The sequence below is a fragment of the Mastigoproctus giganteus genome, chromosome 8 (genome assembly GCF_048544385.1).
Source record: "Mastigoproctus giganteus isolate SK-2022 chromosome 8, ASM4854438v1, whole genome shotgun sequence".
Classification (NCBI taxonomy): Eukaryota; Metazoa; Arthropoda; class Arachnida; order Uropygi; family Thelyphonidae; genus Mastigoproctus; species Mastigoproctus giganteus.
Window position 1 is genome coordinate 41,322,739 of NC_143582.1, and position 26,311 is coordinate 41,349,049.

The window sequence follows — 26,311 nt, forward strand, 5'->3', positions numbered from 1 at the left end:
CGAATCCCGGTCTAATCAAGAAGCGTGTGCTACGCACTGATGCTCTTTCCCACCTGGCTACGGAGGTGCCTATTTTTATCCTCAGTCAGATGGTTACTTCCAGCAGGATAATGCGTCGGTGCACAAAGTCCGAATCACTATGGAATGGTTCCAGGAACATGACAATGATTTTCTTTGCTGCAATGGCCTGCTCAATGCCTGGATCTCAATTCTATTGAACATCTTTGGGATGAGCTGAAAAGGGCTGTTCGCTGGAGGCCTACACCTCCGTCGAATTTCAAGGAACTGCGTCGCACAATTATGTCTGCATGGTACTCCATTCCTGCACAACGTTTTCAGCAGCTTGATCAATCCATGCCTAGACGAATTGAGGCTGTTTTGAAGGCTAAAGGAGGCTCAACAGTACTACAAAGGTTGTTCTGCTGCATTTATATCCACAACTGCGGTCATGTGATTTGCAACCTTGTGGGACAAACCATTTATGTGCACAGCAGGGGTTCACCTAATAAAGTGGCACACAGTGTATATTAATATTTATATTCATAAAGATATTCTTGACTTTATTTACAACACCTTCATACGGACATCGTACTTTGAACATTATTTACAATATACAGTATTGGGCATTATTATGCTGTCCATATCAATGTGCAGTTTGCCTGGCCAAGGTCAGGCCAAGGCTCTTAAGGATCTGTCTTCGGTACCTCCAATCCTTCGCAAACCTGCAGAGATCGCTGTAAATTGATTGGATTGTGGGGAGTATCTCCCTGTGGAGAAAATGGCACTAAAGGCTAGTCTGTTGTAGTGGACTGTGAGCGTGGGAGCTTACCTCAGTCCGGGTAGAGGGATTCTCCAGCCGCACAGTTCCCAGTTGCTTGGTCTGAGACCATTCCGATTGTCATTTAGGCAGTGAGAACAAGGCGTTTTTCCAATACAAGATCTGGAAGTTTGGAAAAAATTAGTGAGATTGCCATGGCAGTTGCCCTTTGTTGGGGTGGACGACGATGTTTGTGCGTGATCCAACGAAGAAGCCAATATTCGGCCGAGTACACGCGCTTGATGTTGGTAGGGGCTGGGGACGCCCAAATTTCCGAAGCATATAATACGACGGAGTATACTTAGGTGTATACGTACCGACGAGTCACAGCGTAACGTGGAGCAGCTGTTTGGTGGTCCAGCGCATTTGACAGAATTTTGTCAAACTTGTCAATGTAGGGGGGGGGGTTGAAGCTCAATTTATAATCGAAGACGACTCCCAAGTCCGTACGCATCTTGACAACTGGAAAGGGAATGCCGTCTAGAGAAGCTTGGATTTCATTTCGTCTCCATGAGCTTCAAGAGGCTGGAAGAATGAGAGATTGGCCTGAACTGTTTAATGAGGGTTGCAGTTGGAATTTAGGGTGTGGCTTCACAGCATATCTGTTCCAGAGAGGGGAAAAGTAGTGCTGTGTTAAGACGGTTAAAAATTGATAGAGGATCGATGATCATGAATTGTTGCATGAGATCGGGGGGCTGCAGTTGCAGTGGGCGGCAATCCATTTATAGCAGTTATAAGCTGCTTCCTGGTGATGCGAACGGTGGCGAGCATATCAGTAAGAACGTTGTTGATGGGTAAGTTGCCAAGGTACATCGGGGCCACAGTGTTTGAGAACCGTGCAATGTGGTCCATCCACAGTTCAAGGTCCAGTGTTTTAGGAATCTTACCCCGGGAGGGGATCATTGGAGTTCCTGCACCAGTGGCTCAGTGCCAGCAAAAATTCCTACCTCTAATTTGGTTGACAACGTAGTATACAATGTAGTCTCTTGATATACGATAGAGAGTTATATCCAGGTGGTTCATGTCTGGCATTAGGTTGTTGTCTTCGCTACGAAATATTTCTTAGTACTAGTGTGTAAGTGTGTGTTGTTGTCTTACGGCACCAGGGGTTCCCCCCATCTCCGCGTTGCTTTCATTGTGGTGAACAAGTTCACTGGGAAATGCCAGAGATTTAAAAGTATGTGGGAATTGTTCTTGTGTTGTGTTCTGTACTATTGTTCATCTGGTCATTTAGTCGTTGGACCCCTATTGAGGCCCAACGTTGTCCCACTTACGCCCCATGGAGGCAGACCAGGAACCCAGTAGCTGTAGATTCACTCTGGCAGGTCCTGTCGCTTAATTTCCTGGGATTTCGGCGGCTAGGACCTTAAAAAGTAAAAAAAAAAAAATAAAAATAAAAAAAATAAATAAAGAAAAAATATGAATAATTGAAAAATGTACGCTATCGTAGGGATAATATCGCTTTGGTTTGCTAGGCAGAGTTTTGGGTGTAAGGTAATTTTATCATATTAAGTTTTTGACGTGTGGGGCTTTCGCTATGATGAAGGTAGAGAGGGGAGGGAGACAGGAGATTGGGGGGAAAAGACAGAAATATGGGGCCAATAGAGTAGATAGCCCCAGTTTTCAGTGGCCCATGCCCCACCAGAGTAGAAGTTTGGGGGTGGAGGAGAGGGAACAAAAAACGTCCCCTCCCCAAAGGAAGTGGGAATAATAGGTGACAAGGGCTAGGGTGTCCTCTTCAGATCGTCATCAGGCTGTTTGTAGCTGTGCTGCGTTTAGTCTGTTCTCTACTGTGTGTGCTGCATTCCCCCGTCCTTGCTTTTCTTTTCCGTATGATCAGCACTCTTGTCCAAGTACTGGTCCTCTGCGGGGTTTCAGTTTTCTGTCACATTTGGCGGCGATTTTTGTCAATCTCTGTGTACGTTGCTGCAGATAGCTATTAGTGTTTTTCTCCTGGTGAATAGGTCTTGCACATATTCATCCTCAGTGTCCAGGAAGTGGTGCTCCAGTCCTTTTGGGAAGTATCTCAACCTTGTTATTAGTAACCCTTTGAGGTCTTCATAGTGTTGACAATCATAGACTATGTGGCTCCAGCTTTCACTTTCCCCACAAATGCAGTTGGGGTGTCCTCAACGAGTCCGAAGCCAAACAGCTTCTCCTTGTAGGGTCCGTGTCCGATTAATAGTGTTGTCATATGGTACCCTGGGAAGTACCACGGTGGCTGCTTTGGGTATATTTTCCGGAGGTCTGGTAGAAATCTTTTTGTTACTTTGCCTTTTGTAGTCTCTGTCCACCTTCTCTGCCAAAGATCTAGGAGGTGGGTCTGTAGCCTAATTTTTTCGTGTTTTAGGTTGCCCGCCAGGTCAGTCGTGTAATCGTTGGTGGGTAGCGGCCCCGCCCGAACTGCCAGGTCCAGAGGGAGCGCTCCAGCCAGTACCTGCAATGCCGGGGTACTTACCGTGCAGCAAGCGCGCGTTGTTGATAGCAGTATGGTCCTTTGGGTCATTTCTAGTGTTCTTTTGTTGACTACCAGTGTCGTTTTTGGATACCGCACCGCTACTGCGTAGGTGATTGCTGGCAGGAAGGTTGTTTTATAGTAAAGCATCAGTGTTTTTTTCTTGAGTCCCCAATCTTTCCTTGTGGTTCTGGTTACTAGTCCAGAGTATTCTCTGATTTTTCTTCTGATGTATTTCAGATGCGGCTGGAACGTCAGATTTTTATCTAGGATAACGCCCAGATACTTCAGTTGGCTCACAAATTTGATTGTTACATTGTTGATTTTAATTTGCGGGGGTCGTCGTAGTTGTAGAGTCCCCTTCAGGAGGATCGATGAGGTCTTGTCTGACGATATTTTCAGCTGGTTCTTTGATGCCCATTGCTGCAGCCGTTGCAGTGCCTGATTTTCCAGCGTCTGCAATTGGGCCATGGAGTCCGCCTCTACCGTCAATGTCAAGTCGTCCACGAAGGCGTGTGCTGCCACAGAACCCAGGTCCATCGTCAGGAATTCTTCGAGGACCATTGTCCACAGGAGCGGCCCGAGCACCGACCCCTGCGGACATCCTCTGTGCACCTCTCTTGTTATTTTTTGATAGTGTACGTTGATTTCCAATCTTCTTTGCGTTAAATAGCTTTCAATTACTTTGTAGAGGTTAAGAGGCACCTCAGCTTCCTTCAACCTTGCCAGGACGCTTGCCCACCAAAGTGAATCAAACGCTCCAGCAAAGTCAACAGAGATGAGTAGCAAATACTTTCGTCTACAATCATGTAATATCCTTGGCAAGTTTCCCAGTTCGTCCACAGTTGAGGATCCTGGTCTGAAGCCATACTGATTTCTGGCATGTAGGCCTGCCGCTTCATAGTGTTTTATAACTCTCACATGGAGTAATCTTTCAAACAATTTACTTGCCACTGGGAGCAGAGCGATGGGTCAATATGAATCCGGAAATTCTGGATTTTTTGTAGGATTTATCAGTATTAGTTTTAAATTTGCTGTTTTCCATGCAGTTGGGAAATGTCCTGTTTCCAAGCATCTATTGTACATAGTGTGCATAGTGCATAATATTAGGGTCAGGCGCCCCCTGTGGTTTCCCACATCTGCGCCATATTTACACTGTGAAGAAATTCTGTAAATGCCAGAAAAGTGTTCTGTGTTGAATATGTAATTTTGCGTTGGGTTCTGTTGGGTGTCCTGGCATTTGGCCGCAGGGCCCCTGATGGAACCCCACGTTGCCCGCACACACCGCTAGGAGGTAGCCAGGCTGCCCATTATTCTCTGGCTAGTCTCTGCAGGGTCGCCTAAGCTTCCTGACAGAGACCAATGTAAAAAAAAAAAAAAAAAAAAACCAGTTAGAGCGGGTGGGCGTTAGAGTCAAGAAGAGGGGGAGACAGGTAGAAATATGGGGGATGAAGAAGAAATCATCCCCCAGGTACAATGGAATACATCCATCAGACGAAAGTAAGGGATAGAAGTGGGACAAAAGTTGCTGTGCAAGAGAGCACAAGCGTGATCGCCATTTGGCAGAATCTTCTTTCTCTTCTCATTCAGGTCCGGTCGTGATGTCAATTTCAGTGGTGATGTCATCCGGTGATCTGTGTCTAAGTCAGCAGGGATATAAATAGGAATATAGCTGTGGTTGTCCTATACTGGATCTTCTTAGATTTCGTGGTGGTGTAGTCTCATTTGCTGGTAGGCCTCTGCATTGATTCCCAAAATATAGGTGGTTGTCTTCTCTTGTTTTTGACGATGATCAGAATAGTGACTATATCCATGGTAGAGTCTTCCGTCGTGCGAATAAGTCTTGTGCATAGCGCGTAAAGGCGACATAATCTTCTTCTCTTTCGAGGATGTGCTGTTCTTGGTTTTTAGGAAGGTAATGTATCCTAGTCAAGAGGAGGCATCTCAAATCTTCATATATTTCGCACTCGTACATCAGGTGGTCCCAACTTTCGAGGGAACCACAGAGACATTGTGGGTTTACGTGATCCCGAGTGCGGTGAGTTTCCCTCTGATAGATCCATGGCCAGTTAACAAAAAAGTGACGTATAGGCCAGGGGAGAACCACGTGGGAGATTTTGGGTATACTGTTGCTATTGGAGGAATGAATTTTCTGGTAACTTCTCCTTTTGTAGACTGTGTCCACCTAGACTGCCAGACCTGCTGCAAGTATGCAGTGAGACGCTTCTTCTCGGCCTTGATGTTATTTGAGGGGTCGGTGGTAAAATCCAGACAAGAGATGGCTCTACCTTTGGAAAGCATGTTAAGCAAACCACATTTGATTACTTCTAGATCCAGAGGTAGCACGCCGGCCAACACTTGCAAGGCATGTGTGCTGACTGTGCAGCAGGCCCGGGTGATGGTGAGCAGGATGACGCGCTGAATTGAGTCAAGCTTCCTCTTGTTAACTGCTGTGGTGGCCTTTGAAAACCAGATACCAGATGCATACGTGATTATGGGGGTAAATATAGCCTTATAGAAGAGGGCGAGCGTGCGTCGCTTTAGTCCCCAGTCCCGACGTGCAATTCTTGCCACTAGCACAGTATATTTTTGAATTTTGGTATGTAGATATTTCAGGTGTGGTGTGAAAGATAGATTCCTATCCAAGATCACTCCAAGGTATCTCATCTCAGTTGTTAACCGGATAGTTCTTCCTTGGATTTTGATTTGAGGTGGCCTCGCTTCGTTCAGAGAGCCTTTAAGCAGGATGGAGTTTGTCTTTACTGGTGAGATTTCCAGGTGGTTGTGCCAGGCCCAGTCCTGTAAAGTTCCGAGTGCTCTATTCGCTGCGGCTTCCAGTTGGGATCTAGTATCAGCGGCAAGGGTAAGGACTAAGTCGTCTGCATATGCTTGAGATTGTACATTCGGCAGGTCTATGTTCAGGAACTCATCAAGTACGATGTTCCATAGTAGGGGACCCAGGACAGAGCCCTGGGGACATCCTCTGTAGATTTCGCGCGTAACTTTGCTATATGGTGTCCTTACAGTTATGCTCCTCTGTGATAGATAATTTTTTATGCATTGGTACAGGTTGCTAGGGAGATTTGCTGTACGGAGTCTGCCGAGGACGCTTGGCCACCAGAGTGCGTCAAACGCCCCGGCAAAGTCCACTGAGATGGCTAAGAAATATTTTCTGTCCGTACTCTTTGCGCCTTCAGTCATGTTCTCCAGTGCATCAATAATGGAACGACCCTTTCTGAATCCATATTGATTTGGGATCATCCTCAGCTGTGCATGGTGTTGAAGCAAAAGCGAGATCCAGTAGGTTCAATCCCCTGGTGAGGTTCTCATTGACCCGTGTCATGTTGATGGATTTGAAGAACTTGCAGAGCCTGATAAAGAGGTGATGTCGGTTTGGAGGCAGGTTAAAATCACCACAAACAAGGCGTTGTGCAGACGGACGAAGGCGGTTTAAGAGCCAGTTCCCTAGATCTTCAATAATTTCAATTGCAGGCCCTGGGGGAATATACACAATATCAATGTGGCTGGAGTGGAAGCGTAGCGAGACTATAATCTCTTCGAAAGCTTGAGTTGCAGTTGAGGTCGAATTCACATATGAGAACAGAGAGGTGTTGTACAGTATGGCTACCCAACTACTGTGTCATATCCAGGAAGTTACTTATTTTTATCTTCAATTGGTGCTGTTTGATTGCCTAACCCGTCTAGCAGTAAAGACAGACTGCGAAAACTCAGTGAAGGTGGCGTATCTCTGCTCGTCCATTGTAATCAGGTATTCACAGTGACGGAGTTTATCTTGGATTTTAGTGGCAAACCTTAGCCAGAATGCGTCATATTCATCGCAGTTCTACATTACGTGATCCGACGTTTCTTTAGCTCCGCAGTGATACTGTGGATTATATTCTATGCCTAGGGATGTTAGCTTCTCTTTAAAGGGTCCGTGTCCTGTGAATAGAAATGTAGCCTGGAGGCCTGGTGACTACCAGGGAGGAGGCTTTGGACTGGTGAGGTTCACAGAGGCAGTGAACTTTTTGGTTATTATTAGTCCTTTATTGGTGGTGTCCCATGTCTCTTGTCAGGTCCTGAACTGAATTTCAGTGATTCTCTTCCTTTCCAGTTTGGGGTTGTTAAAGTTAAGAGTGATACCTGCTGTTTCAGTGGGAATACTCTTCTTCAACAACCGTTGATGCAATCCTCTTCTTATTACCTCTAATTGTAGGGGTATACATCCAGCTAGCACTTGGGGTGCTAACTGTATGACGTGCCTTAGTTGAAGCAAGGAGCATAGAACGCAGTATGGAGTCCAATTAGGCCCTAGTATACCATACTGAGGCTCCATAGCAAACTATTGGGACAAATATGGAATTATAAATGAGGGCCAGAGCCCAGCGCTTAAGTCCCCAGTCTGCCCGGCTTATATGGATGATCATGGCCGAATATCTTTTTATTTTCTCTGACAAATACTTCAAGTGAGGATGGAAATTAAGCTTCATATCTAAGACGATTTCTGGCTATTATCTTATGGAGGTATTGTCGATTTTAATAACCGGTGGTCTTCGTAGTTGAAGGGTTCCCTTGAGCAGTATAGAATTTGTTCTCTCCCGAGATCTTTTAGTCTGTGACTGGCCGCCCAGTCCTGGAGCTTAGTTGGTGCGCAATTTTCACGCTCCTCTAGATCAGCTCTTGAGTCACCATGCACTACCAAAACCAAATCGTCAGCAAACGCAAGGGATTGAGTCATCTCCAAGTCCATTCCAAGGAACTGGTCCAGGATGATAGACCAAAAGAATGGCCCCAGGACCGAGCCCTGGTGGTAGCTTGGGTACACTTGGCTAGTGACAGATTTGTACCTGGTACTAACATGGACGGTGCAGTGTCTCAGGTACTCCTTGACATAGCTATAAAGGTTTCCGTGGTGCTTTGGCTTGACGGAGTCTTCTGAGAATACTTGGCCACCACAGCCGATTAAATGCCCCAGCAACGTCAGCTGTGATGATTAGCGCGTACTTGGCTTGAGTGCTTGAAACAGTAGATTTTAATTTATGAAGAGCATCCTCAGTGCAGCAACCAACTTTGAAACCACACTGAAGTGGAGAAACGAGGTTTTCTTTAGAGTAGCGTTTTGGAAGTTTGCCGAGGACTGGCAAGAGCAATCTGTTATAAACAGTGTGACAACTTACCCCAGTGAATTTATTCTTTCAGCATATAGGTATTCCTGAGTGGATACTTATTGATTGGTAAGAGTCTAAGCGGGTAGAACAGTGGCATCGTCGTGGTTGGCGCATTATAAAGCCTAGGTTGCTGTTGTGCCAGCAAACCTAAAACCAAACCAAACCAGTGGTATCGTCACCGTCCTCCCGACACTGGGTGGAAAAGGCGGCGTTCGAATCCCATCGATGACGCGAGGAACGTTTATGAGCTGAGTAAGTCAGTCTCAGGCGTAGATAGCAAGGTTCCTCCCTCCACCCCCCGGAACCCGGGACTTTTCGTCTAGCAAAGCAAGCAAATCGACAAGAGAACACACGCAATTTACAGACACAATACTCATGGGTAGATGAAATAACTTTCCGGGTGACCGTAATAAATATTTTTTTCTTTTTTTGATTGGTAAGACTAGTTTAGCTTGTTTTAGCTAACCTACGGTGTATGGTTTTGCTCTCATGGTTTTCCAGACCTGCTAAAAACATACACAGTTTTCGGTTATGATGTACTGACTTCTCCGTTGCCTCGAAACTTGCGTTAAGCAGCTCGTACCATCTAGTGGTGTCACTCAGTCGGTTCGCGTAAGTTTGGACAAAAGTGTTAAAAATGGCAACTGCAACTGGATAATTGCATTTCTTTAGTAGATTTGTTTTGTTTAAAAATTCGCGCAATCCAAAATGAAAGATTTAAATTCTCTCATTTCGGTAATGACACGCAATATCAGCTCAAGTTCAAAGCCATCTAATCTCATTTCCATCGATTATTTAGTTTTTCGAAGTTTATTTTTTCTTAATCTCACTTTCTTCAATTATTTTAATCCTTCGCCTAATCTCCACAACTCCTACCATCCATCCCTACTTGAATATTTCTAATTTCTTCCACCTCTCACTCTCCTCTTATACACTAAATAACTTACAATTTCGTTTTGAAAACTGTATTAGTGTTATCGTGATTCCACGATTTACCATTTAGAGGAGCTGCCGGTTTTGTAGGGGAATATATTACACGCTACAAGTCTATCGTGAATACCAAAGTGGCAGTAGTATTAATTATACAAATTGCCCTCGTATTTTGAGAACTATTTCAACATTTCTTTTGAGTAGCAATATACGTGGTAAAAAAACCAGTGCAGCGAACGAATTGGATAAACACTAATTGGTAAAAACAATTTATTGATTGTCTTACACTTGGAAGAAATTTCAAGAGATTCTATTCCATCTTGCGCAGCATTTATTTATAATGGAATCATGATTATAAGAAACGACTCTCTCTCAATATCTGCGAATATTAAGACACTTTGTACATATTACAACACAAATATTTGGCACATTTTAAGGGGCAGATGTAGAGCGACCGATGTTGATGTAAAGATGGGAGGGGAAGATGATCAAAAGGTAAAAGTAATCACCACTACATTAGTTCAAGACTATGCCACCTTCTGACGACACTGCGGGGATTAGTAACCATATCCTGCCAATGTAGCAGAGCTTCATCTTTGGCGTAAAGAACAGGCCCAATGACCACTTTCCCTATGGGATCGTCTTTAACGAAGGGCCCTGCCCCAGCTACCACAACACTGAAAAGAAGACTATGGGAGTATTGGAACTTGTTGCTGATGACAAAATTGAAAGCTTCATCGAATACTACTTCACTGTAACATGAGCAGACTACGTGCTGGGATGAAGTTCTCTGGGTTTTTATTAATTGGCCTGCGTTGAGGATGTGCATTCGGACAAAGATATCTGGAAAGAAAATAAAGTTTCTTTATCAACGCAGTCTATAAATGAAAGAAACTCCTGTAAACGAACGACGTTATAATATTAATGCATTAATTTTATAACATCGGCTTATCGAAATTTAATCGCAGCATGCTTGCTGTTTAAATAAAAATAAAGACTTAACTGTTTTACTGCATTTGGCTTATGCTTAAAATATATATCTTACATGCTTCTCCGGACTCGATGCCTCGGATTCCTCTTACTCTGCACACCAGCACCTTCAGGCGATTACTATTAGGATTACACGAAAGCGCGATTTCAATGTCCCCTGCCGACTTTAACACCTGGAAAGACAAAGTGATTATTCAAAACGAGGTATTTATTATTTTTTTTAATTATTGCATTGCCTTGTTATTTTTCTTAATAGTATGACACTTGAGGTGTTAGAAGATCAGCGTACCTCCCTTTTATTGTTATAATTTATTTTAGGCAACCTACTATTCAATTAAATTCTAAACTCGGTATTAATCCCTGAGGCATGAAACACTTACAGTATCTTGTTAAATTCATTCAGAAGGGAAGACGCCCGAGGCTACCCAAAGACTAAAATTTTTGGAATGACTAACAGGGTAAGCAAATAATATTGATAATATCGTGTCGTCCACATGACACGGGTCGTTTTTCCTGACAAGGCAAAGCGTCACCTGTGAACAAAGAACCAATTCCAGTTCTTCCTCTACTTGTAAACCTAATCTATAATTTAGTAATACAACAGATACATTGTGTTGTATGCAACACAATGTATCTAGAACTAACCTCTCGTTTTCAAGTATCGTGAGATGAGTGGAAATATATACAGATTAATTAAATCTATTTCATATTAATTAATTAATCTGTAAATATACTAGATCGTACGTATAGCTTAGCTTAATTTTCAGCACTCACCTCATAGTAATCCGCTTAGCTGGTGGAGGGTTTTATCACATACATAGTGGTTATAGGATTCTAATACTTTACAGGGATTATGGGTTTTAAATTAAGTTATGGGCTGTAGAAAAATTTTTAAGAAAGGAAAGTGCACCTTCCATGGTTGCCTAATAAAATTAAATTAAGAGAAAGAAAAAAAGGGAAAAAAAAAAAGGGAAGGAAAAAAAGGGAAAAAAAAAAGGGACTCCTTAAAATATCAAGAGTCTGTAAATATATAGATTCTGAAATAATCATGCCGTTGAAGTAACGGTCCATCCTGATGTGAATGGTCTGCCTATGAGTTTGGGCCTCAGTGCCCTGATAACACAACTATACCTGACTGACGTCAAATCTTTTAACCCCCCCCCCCAAACTCCACTCCTTACACAAATTCTTCATGAGGCTCGGGGACGCCAATCTTATTATGGCATACCATAATGAAATCTAACATCATTACTGACTGGAATACAGATTTATTCAGCATAACCTTCATTAGCTAGCAAAACAAAAATAGTTACTAAAATTTACCCGTAATTTACGTAAGTTGCTGAAAATATCTTCACTTATCACCATCTCTAATGAAAAAATAACTAAAATAAAGGAAAGGCCACAGTTTAAAACCAATTATTTCAAATTAACCTCCGCTAAGCTAAGAATATTGCAAGAATTATTCTTGGGGGGAGAGACTTCCATTGCGATAGCACTGTCTAATAAAGAGTTATAAAAGAGTATAAAGATCACTGTTTAATAATAATACTGTTGCCTTATTAGTTTATCCCCTTCTTGTTTCGGCGACCGTACACTGAGAAAAACGTCTGTTAAAAATCCACGACCTCCAAAGGAATTTGGATGCGACTACCCCTTTAAAGAGGGACCTGCGTAGTCGAGTGGTCAAGAGCGGGAATGCAGTAGAATACGCTCTTTGAGTAGACCGGGGTTCAAGCCCCTGACTGCTAAATACGGACAATCTGCCAACCCGCACTGGACTGCCATGGCAAATTATGTCCATTTCCCTCAACATTGTCTTCCATCCTGCAGTGGAATGTAATGGCTGCAGTTTACTTTTAACCCCTTTATATTAATTCAACTTGAATTCGATCATATGGCCTTATCTTTTCATTCGTGACCAACTTTCAAAAACCACTTCAGTCTCTTTAAAAATAGCCAATATCGGATCTTTTTTAGCCAAGTTCACACGACCTATCTCGACTCAAACAACTAACCCCCCTAGTTCAATTCCAAAATCTAAACCAACCATTGCATTCTACTTCTTCTCTGTTAACTTAATAGCAACAATTTACCTCGGTTGTACCGTAATCATTTTTCCTAGCTCGCTTATCTTGTCACAGACTGCTTTCTGACAAGTATCTCTAACCAATCACAAAACACGTGCCACTGTGATAATTTACATATATCTTTATTTTAATCAGTAATAATGCGTACGTTACATCGATGACTGTTGCAAGACTATAACAGCAGTAATGCTAGGGAGTTTAACATGTAATTATAAAAAAACAGTTATTTACTCAGTGTGTATTTTCATTTCCATTTAAGGTAGTCCCCATATAGGATACCATATGAAGTTCGAGCCGGAAGGGCATCCATTCCACAATGTAGCGTTGTTCAGCTCTAGTAGGCCGTTTGAATATTTTTGATTTATTGCCTCTGGTCCAAATTATATTGACAAAGTATAATTTTCTTGTGTTAAGTAGCGCATTAGCATTTAAGGTCGTATTGTGCTGCGTGTATTATGTCTGTACAGGCCCCGATTTGCGTGTTGTGCTGCCTGAAAACCCTAAATTAACTCATAGGTAAAAATTTCACACTCTCTCTCTGCTCCTGGGATAAGTTAATTAGAGCCCGACTGAAGAGACTTTTTTAATAATTCTTCCAGTGCCCAACGGGATTCGAACTCGGAGATCTTTTAAGGAGTGGCGAAACCACTATTGTCTCGAAAAGGTGTTAACCTACTTCACAAAACAGTTGTCATACATCAGTGGCAGCTGTTTCATGAAGACAAATTTAATAATGCTCTTCTCATATCACACGTATGCTGCCTACGGATAAAAATTTCTTTTTATTGAATCATCAGTTCTTCTCCTCCTCTTCCCCCCCTACTTTCGTAGTTGACCCTCCCATTCCTACTGCCGTCTATTCTTCCAGCCTTGTAAAAATTCCCGAGTTCACCTCATTCTGCTTTGTTCGTGCAGTATGATACAAGTCTTAGAATCCAGTTTCTCTCTGTTCATTATTAAACAGTCAGTTTTTAATATACCATTACGGTATACACGTGCATCTTAATGAAGTACTTATTGGATTAGCTTTCTTTTTTCTCTTCTCTTTATTCATCGAAGAAGCAATTAACATCAGGTGAGTCCATTCGTTTTATTTAAGCTTAATCTGTATAATCTAAGGCCTTGGTTCGCCAATTCTACAATATATTTAATAAAAGCTATATTCAGAAATTAAAGGAAATTTCTTTTAATTTTCGCCAATAATAATCAAAGTTCTGGTTGGTTTTCTTTTTTTTTTTCTTATATTTTGTGCACAAACATGTGAAACTCATCAATGAGGTTTATATACAAAAATAAACTTAAAATGAGCGAAGGATTTCGAAATGAATTGATGTCATTAGAAGTATCTCTTTGATATTGATTCAAATAACTGGGGAGCTCATTAATTAAACTAGGTTACAACCTTGATGTTCTATGGTATTCAAACATGTAGGTTTATTTTCAACTTTTGAAAAGTGTCTTTGAAGACGGCAACTCAAAGGTCCTAATACAATTTCTTGATAAATCCGAGAAGTCTTGGAATAACTTTTGGTAGCCAGTAGTGAAATATTATATGGTGGTTCCAAGGTACGTCAAGCGATATGAAACCTCGAAAACACGCACTAAGTTTAACCATTAATAAAGACACTTAAACACCAAAGATGTAGAATTCAGTGAAAAGCCGAGATTAACGATTAAAATTAGTTACCTCGAATGGTATTTCTAAATCCTTGCACATGATGTTGCCCGTGACGCCCGAAGTCCGTAGGGGCACTAAAGTATAACCAAGAAGATGTCGCACTTTTCGCTTATCGATGTCGTACACTGACAGCAATAGAGTGCGTTCCAGTAGTTCCTTCTCGGTTACCTGCAAAGAGAAATCCAAACTAAGAAATGGATTTTCAGACTCCTTCACCTGATTATTGATTTAGTAATAACGCAAGTTCTACGCCTAACATTTTATCTTAAAGTACATTTTATATCGTACGTCACTATTTCTAAAGATCCAAGGTTGCATAAGGAATACAAGATACGTTGATACTTGTTTCTTTTGAAGTCGCTCTCCCCCTCTGCATCATTTTCAGCGTTGTCGGTACAATTAATTCGATCCAGATGCTTGGCAAATGGCGTGGCACAGTCGGAAGATAATTCACGATAAAAGTACGAAGGGAAGAGGTTGTTCTGAGTGGGCATCAAATAGGACACAGTTATCTCAAGCGTTCCTTTTTTGCTGAGAACTGATCCTCCGGTATGCACCTGCTGTAATATTGCATTAAAACATATACGAGTATCAAGACTTCCCCCTTTTAATAATGAACGCCGTATTGTTTTAGACACTTCTCAGAGCCTTTTACATTTAAATTTTAGTAGTCGATAATAATATTGTATGCTTTCTGTAAAGGATACAGATATTATTACTACACTAAGCGATTTAAATCAATGACCAATTTTATACTAGATTTTTAAACCTGATTTTATTTGTTCTGCTTTGCGTATATATCTCCTTCGTAGTCATATCGTACTAGAATGCTTCATATTTTAATTTCGTCATGGAGTTGGTGCATTTTGCCTTAGCTGCTAGTTCACCATACAAGAGAAAGGGGAGGGCAACTAATCAACCAGTGTTGTTGGTGACAGTACAATGAGACAGCTCTGGAATAATGGATACGGCTGTATGCGGTGTTAATTTACTTTCCATTTATTTCTTGAAAAAAATGCCACCATTGAATGAGACTACGATTGTTTCTCAGATTTACTGACCTGGTCAGTATTTTCATGGTGGCCAGCTCTGAGAAAGATAGTCTCACCTTTGAGTACTTCCTCTCCATCGCGAAGCCGATTCCACTACAGCCGACCGGGCTAGCCGAGTGGGTAAAGTACCTCCCGGCAACCCAAAGGTCGCGGGTTCGATTCCCGCCTCGGGCTTGGATCAAAGTACTGCAAAAACCTTGGGAGGTGCAATATGGCCACAGAAGCCGATGCGCCAACAACTACCAAATCAAAAAAAAATTCCACTACTGCGATGTGCGTGAATATGATAAAGAGACATTACCATAAGTTTGGCGTCTATAGGGAAGACTTCAATCCGGATTGAAGCAAACGTTGGTCTTCATGTCGTTGTTCGTCCATTCTCGCACATCGACAGAATGGGAGAAAGGCCATAGTTGCGCATTCACAAATTACCATGCTTATCCCGTTCCCTAGCGACGAGAATAAAATAGTCTAAACTTTCCAGTCGAAATATTAATGAATTTAATTGAAAATTTTTAGTTAAGAAAAATACAGCTCTGAAATTTTTGGGAGTGAGGTTGTACAATCTTCTCAAAGTATTTGGATCCTAGTAATGCAAAAGAAAATGGATTTTTATGTAAGTTGAGTTTTAAATTTAAGTTTAAAATAAATTTAAATATTATTTAAATTTATAAGTGGGGCGCGTGTACCGATTAACTGTTTGGCAAAGTAGGTTTCAAATCATAAAACCGAATTGATTTTCATCAATAAAGGCTGTAAATGTTGGCCTTTAGTTGCCATTGCACCTTAACGCTGTTAACTGACAACAACAACTGCAAATATTTTCTGGCGTTCATGTAAATAAATTTTCAAAACTTTTGGTGATCATATTTATTAGAACGACTAACGATAATTAGCTGAATCTGCCTTTATCGCCTTTCTTGAAAATTGGAACATTGAAACACTGCTTCAGTAAATAAGGATTACTCGTATTTTATACAACAAAAAAACTTAATATAGGAATTAACGAGGATAATTTAAAATATATCAAGACCAATTTAGGAAAATATTTAAATCAGCTAACTACAACCTCCATTGAAGAGAATTTTATAAATTCCTCCGCTCGTCGATGAGTGCCCTTTGTTTTTAAAACCCCATTTTCCTGATTGCGGGCAGCTGCTTTGATCATACTCTGTCCACCACGGTTCTAGAGTTAAATTACCGAACTCACCTGATTATTGATTGTTAAATATACCCATGGGAAATTGTACAGCAGCTGCTAAATAACTAAAAGTTTTCGGACATACACAGATAGTTGCAACTACAGAGTACTCTGTGGTTGCAACAAGAGCTTTTAATGAAAGCTCAACTCCTCCTGGACATTGTCAAGTAACGTCCAGTAGGTGTTCTAGTGGCGTTATTCCTAGCCAAGGAATTGTCTGTCTCATGCCAAAATACTTGAGAAATCCGCAATTAGCTTATAACAGCGAATTAATTAAAGATCAAAAAATAAATAAAAATACAAAGGTTTGAACAGCAGGTGACAGTGATCAGTTCTGACATCGTAGGTTCGAGTTCCAATTTGCTACAAATACAATCTTCTTTTTCTGCCGGTGGATACGTAATAACCGCTCCACCCCAATATTCGTTCAAATAGTAGCTTCTTAAATCTTTAATAATAATAAATAAGAATCCTTTACCACTGACTTCAACTGTATGACAAAAATAAAAGTTTTGAAAACAATCTCTCACCTGAAACACAAAAATGTCACGAAACTTTGGACTAGAAATTTTTCTCCTCACTTGGCTTTGTTGGATGCAGTTTTCATCGGGAAGAAGGCAGCCTGTTACTATTAAGTCACTTCCACTGCTTCTTGATTCTCGGTCTTAAATCAGAAGGAAATATGAGATGAGTAAAGTAAATAATTGAGTAGCACGTTTAAATAAAGATCAGAAATTTAGGAAATTTTTTAATTTTTAGTGAATAAATCGGATTACAGAAATATTGCAAATTATATTATTATTAAAAAGTGTATTAATTCGATGGCTTCATTCATACAGAGGGTTTCTATTCGACAAACTTTATTCGACTGTCGAAATTAAAACCTGTAGATTTTAATAATCATTAATACAGTTTTAATTAGTTATTTATTATTAATTTTTCAGTCATTCAGTAGGTGTAGGTCGATAAATTTTCCCTTGACAGTTCGTTGTAGTTTATCAAAATGACGGAGCAGTGCTCTAGTTTCAGTTGAGGACGGGGGGGGTGATAGTGGTCTGGAGGGGCATATGTGATCACCAGTTCGTACGTTGCAGTTTTCAGCTTTGAATGCCTGCAACCCAGTCCATGTTAACTGGGCGCTATTGTATCGGCTGCCATAAAAATGGCGAAGTTTTAACAGAATAACAAGAGGTATGCACAATTTGCTGTCCTCATTCTTAAGCCATAGAGTTGCAGCATTAAATGCGGTTGAACTCTAGTATATGAGGCTCACTCGTGGATCTGTGCAACAGCAACTCCTGGCTACTTGTAGCTCCGTCCACTGCTTCTCGGTGATTGGCAGTACTATTGACAGCAGTACATCTACCAATCACCAAGAAGCAGTGGGAGGAGCTACAAGTAGTCAGGAGTCACTGTCGCAAAGGTCCATGGGTAGGCCTCACATAATGGAGTTGAACCTTAAATGCATTTCGGCGAACTTTCTTGCAGAATAACTTCATTTGTTGGAACAGTGTATGTGGCATAGCAACCAAATGCAAAATCAAAAGGTTTAACAGTATTTAACGAGAGTTTATAGCAGATAATGAACTAGTATTGTTACTTTGCATAAAACTTCGCCTGCAAACCAAGTGATTATTTGTGTAGCTGCGTAACTTATCGACCTCAAGTTTTCACTTCCTGAAGTTGTAGGTTTGCCAATACCAATAAAAATTACGCTATGATATTATTGTATAATTAGCTAGTGTTCAAATTCTGAGGTGCATATTCCTGATTGGAATTAGCATCTAATATCAGTCAAACTGGCGTCATAATAGGCGTTTACGTCAATCAAATGTTTCTTAACATTTTAAAATGTACTATTGTGTTGATCTAAGTTTAAAAATAAATAAATAATAATAATAAACCCTAACAGTTAGGTAACCTAATCTCTTACAAATTAATACTGTGAAATAAGAGACTGATTTATAAACCGTACTACCTGTTTGTAAAAGGTTAGGTTAACTAAAATTTGAGACTATTGGTTTTTCTTTTTTTTTTATTAGGCTCTGACTATCAAAAGTTGCATGTTTCTTTAATAGTGTCTTGCTTATTAATTACAAATAAAATAAGATACGATGTGTTTCTTTGCCTTAGCTTGTTTCCTAGTAGTTGACATTGCACAACTAACTTTTTTTTTTATATGGATTTCATTATATTAGCTTACGGATATTTGCTAAAAGAGTCTGGTTGGTTGTTAGGAGTTTTATCAGCATCCAAAGCTATTGTGCGTCCCTAAAGAGTCTAATATGATGTGCAGTTTGAATGATGGTTGCTGTAAATCGTGATTGGTGGCAACGAATCCGAAACGTGCATCATGCAGCTTGTTTTAAACAGCGATCCTCCAATAATATAATGGCACGATTTTAATTGATATCGGCAAACGTGCTGTTTCAGGAAGCAAGCAAAAACTTAGGTCGAAAGAGTTGTAGTGGGCGTCAATGCAGCTGCAATCGGACAACAATTTTTCATTCTTTTTTGAACTTCCGTCATGTGTGTATTAAGACTTCTGCTATTCTATCCATTTCAGTAAAACTGATTCTTTCGAATAGTGTTAATACGCAATTATAGTAGAGCATAGCCAGTAAACAGACTGATTATCTGAATGGGACTGCACGATCCTCAAGACTGTGGTGTCCGGGGAGAATAAATAAAAATAGTCTTCTCCCATTGGTGAAGCTTTATTTATTCGAGGTAGTGCAATATCATGGTAACTCGCTGTGAAGATGCCAGTTCATCTACCTTGGTAGTTTACTGCATATAAAAATGCTGCGATTGCACTAACTCCTTCGTAGTCTAAGGCTCCGGCCATAAAGATGTCTTTCAGTCTAAATTGAAAACTTTAAATATAGAAATTCAGTTTTTTCGAGAATTTGCTTATGTTTTTGCAACTGTAAAAATGAATAATTTTAAATTTTGAAATACAGTCTCCGTCTTTAAAGTTCCAGGACTGATTGCATATATAACCGGAAACCTTGGACTAAATTCATTAATACAATTTGCACCCCTGTAGGAAATGAACCGAATAGCAAGATGAGGATGGATAGTGGGAACCACCTCCCGCGGAGCAGGAAACAGACTTTACGTCCAGTTAAGCATTTCTTACCGTAATTTGACGGGGGGAAATCCGAAATGGAGTAATCATTCTAAACGCATTCTTTGCTCTTGATTTATCTAAAGAGCGAATTTTTCTGTTTGCTTCTTTTCCCTGAAGGCTAGATCATATGCTGCTACCCCCTTTCCCATATGTCTCCCACAAGCATAAACCCTGAATCCGCCTTGAATTTGAGAGAGAGAGAGAGAGAGAGAGAGAGAGAGAGAGAGAGAGAGATATTAAAATTCAATCTGCTCATCTAACGGTTTTTGTAGAAACCAAAGTCACTGCTGCAATTTCCATATAAATTTGCCTCCTGAATTTGTTTCTGTTCCTGCGGCTTGAACGAGCATTATTGTTTTGTAGACATACACAGCACGAAACGCTTGAAACGCTTTTATTTTTCCCCAGTAATGACGGTGTTCAGAAAAGCAGGTTCACTGTTACCAGTCTGCACAAAATCTTTGCAAGAATCCAGTCGCTTGAGTTTTTCTTTATCATATAAAGCGTGGACAAACTTAGCACAATTTTTTGTCTTGCCAAAGCCTGTGGTAATCGTGTAATTTATCAATTCATTCACATTTAATTCACTAGCATCATTCTGAGTGTCATTCGGCATTCTCCTGCAGTAAATTCCGCACTTCTTCCCACCAATTCTGGAGTGGAGGTCGTTTGCAGTTGTCCGCTGCTGGAGTTATCTTCTACATCCTCTCTACCTTCTTTAAAACGCTTAAACCATCGAAGTGCTTGTGCTCGGGATATATCACCTCCATTAGCTCGTCGTATCAGGTCATGTGTTTCAGCGCAATTTTTTCCCAGAATTACATAAAATTTGACGTTTATACGTTGTCCCATCTTGGGGTTTTCGCGATGCATAAAACACGTCCACACGCGACGACAGTGCAATCCCAACTAATCATGGCTGGCAGAACGTCGCATTTCAGTACGTCCGTAGGAAACTGTTGCGGAATTATGGTGAATATTTTAATTTTATTCCAGTCTCATTAATTTCTTGCGCATTGCGTATTCATGATATTCAGAGGCTGTGATATCTATATAATGAGTGATATAGGTAATGATCTAGGAAGACCTACTTGAATGATCTTCAAAAATAATGTTTTATTCTATTAGCCCTGGCAACTTTGAGGCAGAGATTGACATTATATATAACTGAGGTTGAATTATTTTTATTTATAATTCGGAGAAGTATACTGTATAAGGGAGGTTCAAAGAAACATAGGTAGTGTCAGTCATTTGTTTGAGAGAAGGTGATCATTTGCGTGACCTGCAGGCAACCACTAATTATTATGTATCAGATACCGCCATCATGATAAATAACAGGACCACTTTTGGAGTGGTAGAGATGGTTCGTATGGCCGAGATTCATGTACGATGCAAAAGAGTGTATGACAGTATGTCGTTTGATGGATGATGGGTTGCATATCTGGAGGTTAAGTACATTTGTATGAATCGATTTAATGGACCATGAGAAAGTGCTGTCGAAATGGTTTCTGTTGAATGTACCTTGTATCTCATGTGTGACGATAAATATTTGGGAAGAGCGTACAGTCGTAAAAAAGATTAATTTTACATATCTGTACTGTATTGCTAAACTGACTGTACATCGAGTACATTGAAGGACTCTGCAAGGCTTTGGGGGGGAAAATTTCTATCAGCTTGGCCCACACTTGTAGGTAGAAGGAATTTGTTTTGTAGAGACGGGATACACTTAAACAAAGGTGGTGCAAAAGTTTTTGCCAGTATTATTGAGGATATCTTAAAGGTTCAGGGAAACTGCTAGTTAGGGGGGGGGATATGGGTAATACTGACACGCGTTTATATGATAATATTGGTCAAAGTAACTCTTGCACATACCTCAAGAGTTCTTATCTGTTACCCTAACTGGATATATTATCTAGATGTTCTGGGGGCAGAAACGTTTCAAGTGAGCGGGTAGCTAATGCCAGGGAAGAGAGCCTAAAAATAGGGGATGATGAGTTTCAGTACGGCTTGTATAATGCATTTAGGAAGGATAGGGTAGTTAGAAGGGGTGGCGGGGTAATGCTTCTTATCAGAATCAGCCTGAGTGCAATGATAGCTTTCCCGGATTCAGACGTTTCACGTGCTAGTATAGAATCTGCATTGTGTGAGATAGTTGGAAACAAAGGTATAAATCGAGTAGGAGTAATCTACAGACCAGGTAATTGTGAAGATTATGACGAAAGCCTCTACATGCAAATAAATGGGCAAGTAAGCGTCAATGTCTTATTATGGGTGACTTCAATTTGCCTCTAATTGATTGGAGTAAATGGGAAGGAAACATGACATGGTGAACAAAATTTTTAAATCAACTAGATGACCTGTTACTTGTATCAACATGTCAGGGAAAGTACTAGAGAAAAGAATATCCTAGACCTCATCATCACACATGAATCAGATGACATAACAGGGCTGACAGTAGAGGAACCAGTAACAGGAAGTGATCACGGGTTCTACGTTGGATGATGACGAGAGAGGTAGCAGAAGTAAAAGGCAAAGGAATGGGTTATAATTGCAGAAAAGGAAATTACGATGCCTTAAGGTGCTACTGGCCTCTTAACTGGGTAGATATCGCATAGAGAACAAATACAATTGAACTGTGTATGCTTTTAAAGCATTAATCACAGAAACCTTGAATGCGTATTTACCATTAAAAAAATACTTGGATGAATAGTGAAGTTGCCACATTTCTTGAGCAGAAAAAGGTGGCATGGAAAAGTTAGAGCAATAAAAAGTACTGAAGCCTATAACAGCTACAAGATGATCTGTAATAGAGCCACAGAAAAGGTTCGAAAGGCAAAGGCAGTTTATGAGAAATCGCTAGCAAAGAGGGGGGAGGATAAAGAATTCTTCACAAAAATAAATGCTAAGAAGAGCAGGATAAACCACATCGTACACTTTTACGTAAGTGAAAGGGGATAGTATTAAACACACCAGCTGCCGTTACAGATGAACTCAACAGTTATTTTGCGTGGATATTTACAGAAGAAAAACCTTTTGTGGCAATGGGAAATTGTGGGATCGAAGTTGAAAAATATGTAATTAATGATATTGAAATTTCGCAAGATTATTTAATGAAAAAACTTTCAAGCCTACAGGCCAGTAAGACTCCTAGATTTGATGGAATATACCCTATAATCTTAACTGAGGCGGCAAGTGAGTGCACTGAACTATTGAGGCTAATTATGCGAGCATCGCTAGACTCTGGGGAGATTCCTTTAGATTGGAAAAGTGGCAATGTATCTTCCATACATAAGGGTGGCTCTAGGAGTGAAGTGGGAAATTATCGACCTGTCAGTCTGACTTCAGTGGTAGGGAAAATCATGGAGGCAATGATCAAGGGTGGAATTCAGGATCATTTGGATAGAATTGAAATTCTCAAGGATACTCAGCATGGTTTTGTAAAGGAAAAATCATGTTTAACAAATCTGGTTTGCTATTTTGAAAGGGTCACTCATGAGCTGGATTTAAGGAATAATTTCGACATTGTTTTTAGATTTCAGCAAAGCTTTTGACTCAGTCCCACATGAGCGGTTGCTTTATAAGCTGGAACAGGTTGGAATCACTGGGAAAATCCTTACATGGATCGCAGGATGGCTTCAGGGCAGGAGGCAGAGGGTTGTGATAAATGGCTATTCCTCAGATTCGGTTGATGTAAGAAGTGGGGTTCCCCAAGGATCAGTATTAGGACCACTGTTGTTTTTAATTTTCATAAACGACATTGATGAAGGGATAGAGGGCGTGATGTCTAAATTTGCAGATGATGTTAAAATTGGGAGAGTAGTTAATGATCACTGTCAAGCTGAGCTTCTTCAGAGAGACCTAGATAGACTTCAGGAATGGTCAGAAAAATGGCAGCTATGCTTTAATCCAACAAAATGTAAGGTATTACACCTGGGAAACTAATCCCAAAATAACTTATCCACTTGATGGAGGTTCAACTAAACCCAGTACTGGAGGAAAGGGACTTTGGTGTTACGTTACGGTCAGACACTAAATTCTCTGAGCATTGTACACAGGTTGCAAGGAAGGCCCATGGTGTCCTATCGAACTTTTGCAAGTAGAGATAGGGACGTGATAATCCCATTATATAAGGCTTTTGTTAGACCACACTTGGAATACTGTGTTCAAGTATGAAGACCGCACCTAAAGAAAGACATCGAGCTTCTTGAAAGGGTGCAAAGACGGGTAACTCGCCTGGTGAAATCGGCAAAAGGGCGTCCTTATGAAGAAAGACTTTGAATATGTGGGTTGCAGAGTTTGGAAACTAGTCACCTTAGAGGAGATTTGATTGAGGTGTTTAAGGCTCTGAGAGGCATCAGTAAAATGAATGAGGACGAAATTTTCTAGATTACAAATGATGCTAGAACTAGAGGACATAAATTCAAGTTACGGGGGGAGATGTTTAGATTGGATTGCAGGAAGTTTTATTTTAGCCAGCGAGTTATAAATTACTGGAATAAGTTTCTTACATGGGTGGTAGAAGCTGACAGTTTGGGGAAATTCAAAGGTCATCTGGATAGTATCTTCGGGTGAGGGGAAACGCATAGGATGATAGGTTTAAATTTCTTTTCTTTTAGTAATCATTAGTTTTTTTTATCATTTGTTTTATTCCGTTTTTTTTTTTTTTTTTTTTTTTTGGCTGGTGCAGCATACACATAGGCTTTCTTGCACCATGCGGCCATTAGTAATACAAGAGAATATATTTTTTACCTTAAGCAGTTTAGTGTAAATTACACTAAAACTACTGAATTTAAAAAAAATAATAGTAACAAAGTAGCAAGAAGAAAGCGAAGTAGATATAGCAAAATAAAAATCTTTTGCTACTCACTTGTTAAATATTTTGCTTTCATTAGGTTCACTTCAAGCCGTTGATCTCGATAAATTACGGAGAACCAAATCCTGCCATATCTACATGGAGGTGGGGAATTTTTTTCGTTTGGAGGACAACTGTAGGGACAAAAAAACTGCTGTTAATTTTTACTTTGGAAAATACTCCTAAGATAAGAAATAATTCATCTTTTTGGGAATTTTAATTGAATATGGCTAGTAAAGCAGAGCTAGTTAATTTGTATGTGTTTTTGTTTAAAGTTTATTTTAATCGCATTTAACATCCAAATTTAATAATCTTATTAAGCATCGTTCTAGGCTATATGGGTCCTCCAGAGAATCGCGTCCCATACGTTAGTAACAAGTATTTCTTAAGATATCAAGCTATGCGACTCAAAACTATGCACAATCCTATAAGGTGACTTCGTGATGGTGACTTAAAATTTCTCTCGTAAGCCGCTCATGTCGCAGTAATTAAATTAGGAGGCAACACCATGGAAGTTCCTCTATACTGAACATGTCTGAATAGCAGCACGCAAATCTGAACACTTTTGTAAAGTAAGTTCCATTTTTAATAAAGATTGATATGAATTACCGACGCTCTTTATACCAGGATAAAATCATTTATTATTCCGCAATACGTTGCAGTCCCTTTACTGGAACCTTGATCACTTTCCAAACTTCCAGTAAAGATGCCGTAATAAATAATTACTCATCAATACGGGGGGAGGTAGATGTGGGTCAGTCTTTATTATTATTAGTAGTAGTACTGGGAAATGATGCAAGGAGCAAACTTTATACAGCATTACCCCCAAAAAAGAAAAAAAAAACACTATCCACCTCATCCATCCCATCTAATAATATGTTTAATTTTTCCTTAAATTTATTCGAACTAGTCACTTCCTCAACACTAGATGACAGCATGTTCCAACAATCAACTGCTCTCTGGTTGAAAGCAAATTTTCACAAGCCAATACATCGCTAATTCATAAAGGTGGATCTAAGATCTAAGTAGGTAACTTAAGGGTCATCTTCGGCAATAGTGTTGTGGTTTTTTCGGCACTTCTCATTTGTTTTGGAGTGGTCTCAGTTCGATTTCCTTTGACGACTGAAGGAACTTTTGAAGTCCTCTTCAATAGAGAGGAACTTCTTCAATTACTGACTCAACGCAAAGAGTATTTTTCACACCATTGTACAGATATACGAGTAATAAACAGTGACACAATATGGTCGAAGTTGCTGTACCCCGTAAACCCCAACAATTACAGATCAATCTGTCTGACTTCAGTGGTAGAGGAAACCATGGAGACAATGATTAAGAATGAAATATAGTCATTTAGATAGAAATAATCTTCTTAAAAGAACGTATACAGTTTTGTAAAATAATAAAAATATAAATAAATAATAATAAAATAAAGTATCCTGCATTATCGAAGATCTACTCCACCCCACCACCGAAGCCTTGTTGTGGAGCGATTTACAACGTTACAGCTAGGGATGGAGTAGATATACGATAATGCAGGATACTTTTTTGTTATTTATGTTTTTATTTATTTTTTATTTTTTTGGCTGGTGCAGCATAAGCCATAGGCTTCCTTGCACCATGTCGCCATTGCTGATACTAATACTGACCCACTTTGTTGATGAACTGGTTGTTTTTCATGTTTTGCCACGTGAAGATCACTTGGTTTTTGCACTAGGGCTTTTTTTTTTATTTTCTTATTTAAGAAAATGAAAAAGATGGAATATCACAATCGAAAGTTTCGCTTCTGCATTTTATCATTGTAACTCGTGAAAATTTGTTGTTGATGCCTATGGTTACCTGTACATAAAAATTTTAGTGCCTATTACACTAGGGTGAGTGTAGTCCACAACGATCATTTCAAAAACGTTTAAAAATAATTTTAAATGTTTCAGCCATTTCCGCATGA

General features: G+C 40.1%; 1 protein-coding gene across 1 annotated transcript in view; it reads right to left on the reverse strand.

Annotated features, from left to right (window-relative positions):
- Nucleotides 1-9,881: 9,881 nt before the first annotated feature.
- The window catches only part of LOC150081483 (synaptotagmin-15-like), a 47,266-nt gene continuing 30,836 nt past the window's right edge, over nt 9,882-26,311 (reverse strand). The window contains exons 4-8 of the mRNA XM_090380219.1: nt 19,160-19,245; nt 16,912-17,045; nt 14,138-14,296; nt 10,416-10,533; nt 9,882-10,213 (exon numbers count right to left, since the gene is read on the reverse strand). Coding sequence (XP_090236345.1) covers nt 9,882-10,213; nt 10,416-10,533; nt 14,138-14,296; nt 16,912-17,045; nt 19,160-19,245 — 829 coding nt within the window. The remainder of the gene's footprint in view (nt 10,214-10,415; nt 10,534-14,137; nt 14,297-16,911; nt 17,046-19,159; nt 19,246-26,311) is intronic.